The sequence below is a fragment of the Halyomorpha halys genome, unplaced genomic scaffold (genome assembly GCF_000696795.3).
Source record: "Halyomorpha halys isolate HHAL.00 unplaced genomic scaffold, Hhal_1.1 Scaffold504.1, whole genome shotgun sequence".
Lineage (NCBI taxonomy): Eukaryota > Metazoa > Arthropoda > Insecta > Hemiptera > Pentatomidae > Halyomorpha > Halyomorpha halys.
Window position 1 is genome coordinate 133,672 of NW_027105794.1, and position 1,905 is coordinate 135,576.

At 28.4% G+C, this 1,905-nt stretch overlaps 1 protein-coding gene across 1 annotated transcript in view; it reads left to right on the forward strand.

Moving 5' to 3' along the window:
• Hyccin (PI4KA lipid kinase complex subunit hyccin) overlaps positions 1 to 1,905 on the forward strand; it is a 34,146-nt gene that overhangs the window by 18,654 nt on the left and 13,587 nt on the right. The window contains exon 7 of the mRNA XM_024363465.2: positions 1,733 to 1,849. Coding sequence (XP_024219233.1) covers positions 1,733 to 1,849 — 117 coding nt within the window. The remainder of the gene's footprint in view (positions 1 to 1,732; positions 1,850 to 1,905) is intronic.

Sequence of the window (1,905 nt, forward strand, 5' to 3'; positions counted from 1 at the left end):
GTCAATCAACAATCTTCCAGAAAATTTATTCATATTCGTGTATTCATTGATGCATTTGATTTATTGACTGCTGATTGAAAATTCACAAAGCTGGAAACTCTTGCGCTAAAAACCGTTACTTTCTAGGTGCATACCCTTCCATTATAAAATAAAGTCTAACATTGAACAGTTCAATTTATAAATAGCATTTCATAAAAAAAATGAATTTTACTGTTGATAGAGTTCTCTTTCTTTTGAGAAATGAAACTTTCTAGATTAAATGTTATTTATTATTGTAGAAAAGTAGTTCTGAGGTAGGCTGTAGGTAGTTTCGGGCAGCACAAGTAAACAATTTTTTGAATAAATGAAATTTTTAAAGCAATATTCATTGAATGAGAAGGAGTATATATTGGATGACTACTGTAGTTAAATTAAAATTTCTTAAAAAGTTTGTCGAGTTCTCCCAATAATTTATTTTTGTCTGCCCCATCTGTAACACAAATACCTCTATACTATGGGAATCATTCCCTATATAAGCATCTAAAATTCTTTTGAGGAGGAGAATTTTCTGTTGGGGCTATTTTTCCCTACCGCCTCTCGATTAGTTTGGGTGAGTCGCAGACCTTTTAATTTCTGGCTTAGTAGGCCACGGACTTTCTGTCGATTGGTGACCACTATTCTAGACCGTTACAAGCTTTAATATTTTAATAATAATTTTCTATTACCGGTACTCTAAAATTTGTTTAAAATTAAAATTTGTTTAAAATGATTCAAAATATTATTTTTATTATTTAAAACCAATAATTCCCTAAAAAATGTAAAGTATTTATATAGTCTGTATTTCCCTTTATACCTGTAAGTAAAATTTTATAGCCAATTGTATCGGGAATTACGACTGGAATCAATAGAAAACTATATTAAAAAATTCCACTCCTAGTTACCGATAGTTAAAGGAGCTGTGATTTACAACTTGGGAAATCCAACCTCCTCCTGAAGACTGAAGCCCAGGCTGCTGCAGGACATCCTGTTATAAATTCTATTTTCATCGATTCCATTATTGACGTTACTATAATTTTATTTTATCTCTCATCTTTTTCTTGATTAACTTTTTTTTTCTCTTTAGAAGTCAATTATTTATTTTATTAAATCTATAAATATCATTGTTTTTGTGATTAACTTTTCTTTTTCTCTCTTCTTAAGAATTATTATTTTTGTCTATTTATTTTATCTTAATGTTTTTTCCTATATCGTTGTAAATAGTTAGGGGTGTCTTTCGCACGATACTCTACCCCCCATAATCAAGTGTTAAAAAAAAAAAAATGTAACTGTTATATTAACCATGTAAGGCTCGCTGGCCGATCTGGTATTGAATAAATAAATAATAAGTAAAATTTTCTTTTCGGTGGTTTAGAACAGTTGTAAAGAAATATTTTTGATGTATTATGTAATTTTCTCTGTCATGAAACCTTGTTTTTTTTTTAATAAAACAATATTTAAAGATTTTTTTTATATCGCATGCAAGAATCTGAATATGATAATTGAATTTTAAAGTAATTTTAAAAGTAATGAAGATCAGCTTACAATATGGCATCAATACAGAACCAGTTACTTGTCCCTATATTACATGAGTGATGTAATCCTTAAAATTAATACTTCAAATATTATTGCAATAAATTATATTTTTTCATTTAATTTAATTTCACTATGTATGGTATGTTGTTTATTGTTTACGTTGTAATGTTTATTTTTTCAGGACAATTGACTGACAATCCAATGGGTATAAGTTTGGCTATTTCACCTCAGACAACATCGACAGTTGTTTCGAAATCAATGATTACCAACGCTTCTTTTAGGACTAAAAAACTCCCAGGTATGGTGAAAGTTTTGACAATTTTTATTGTGTTTATATATTAAATGTTTATAAAG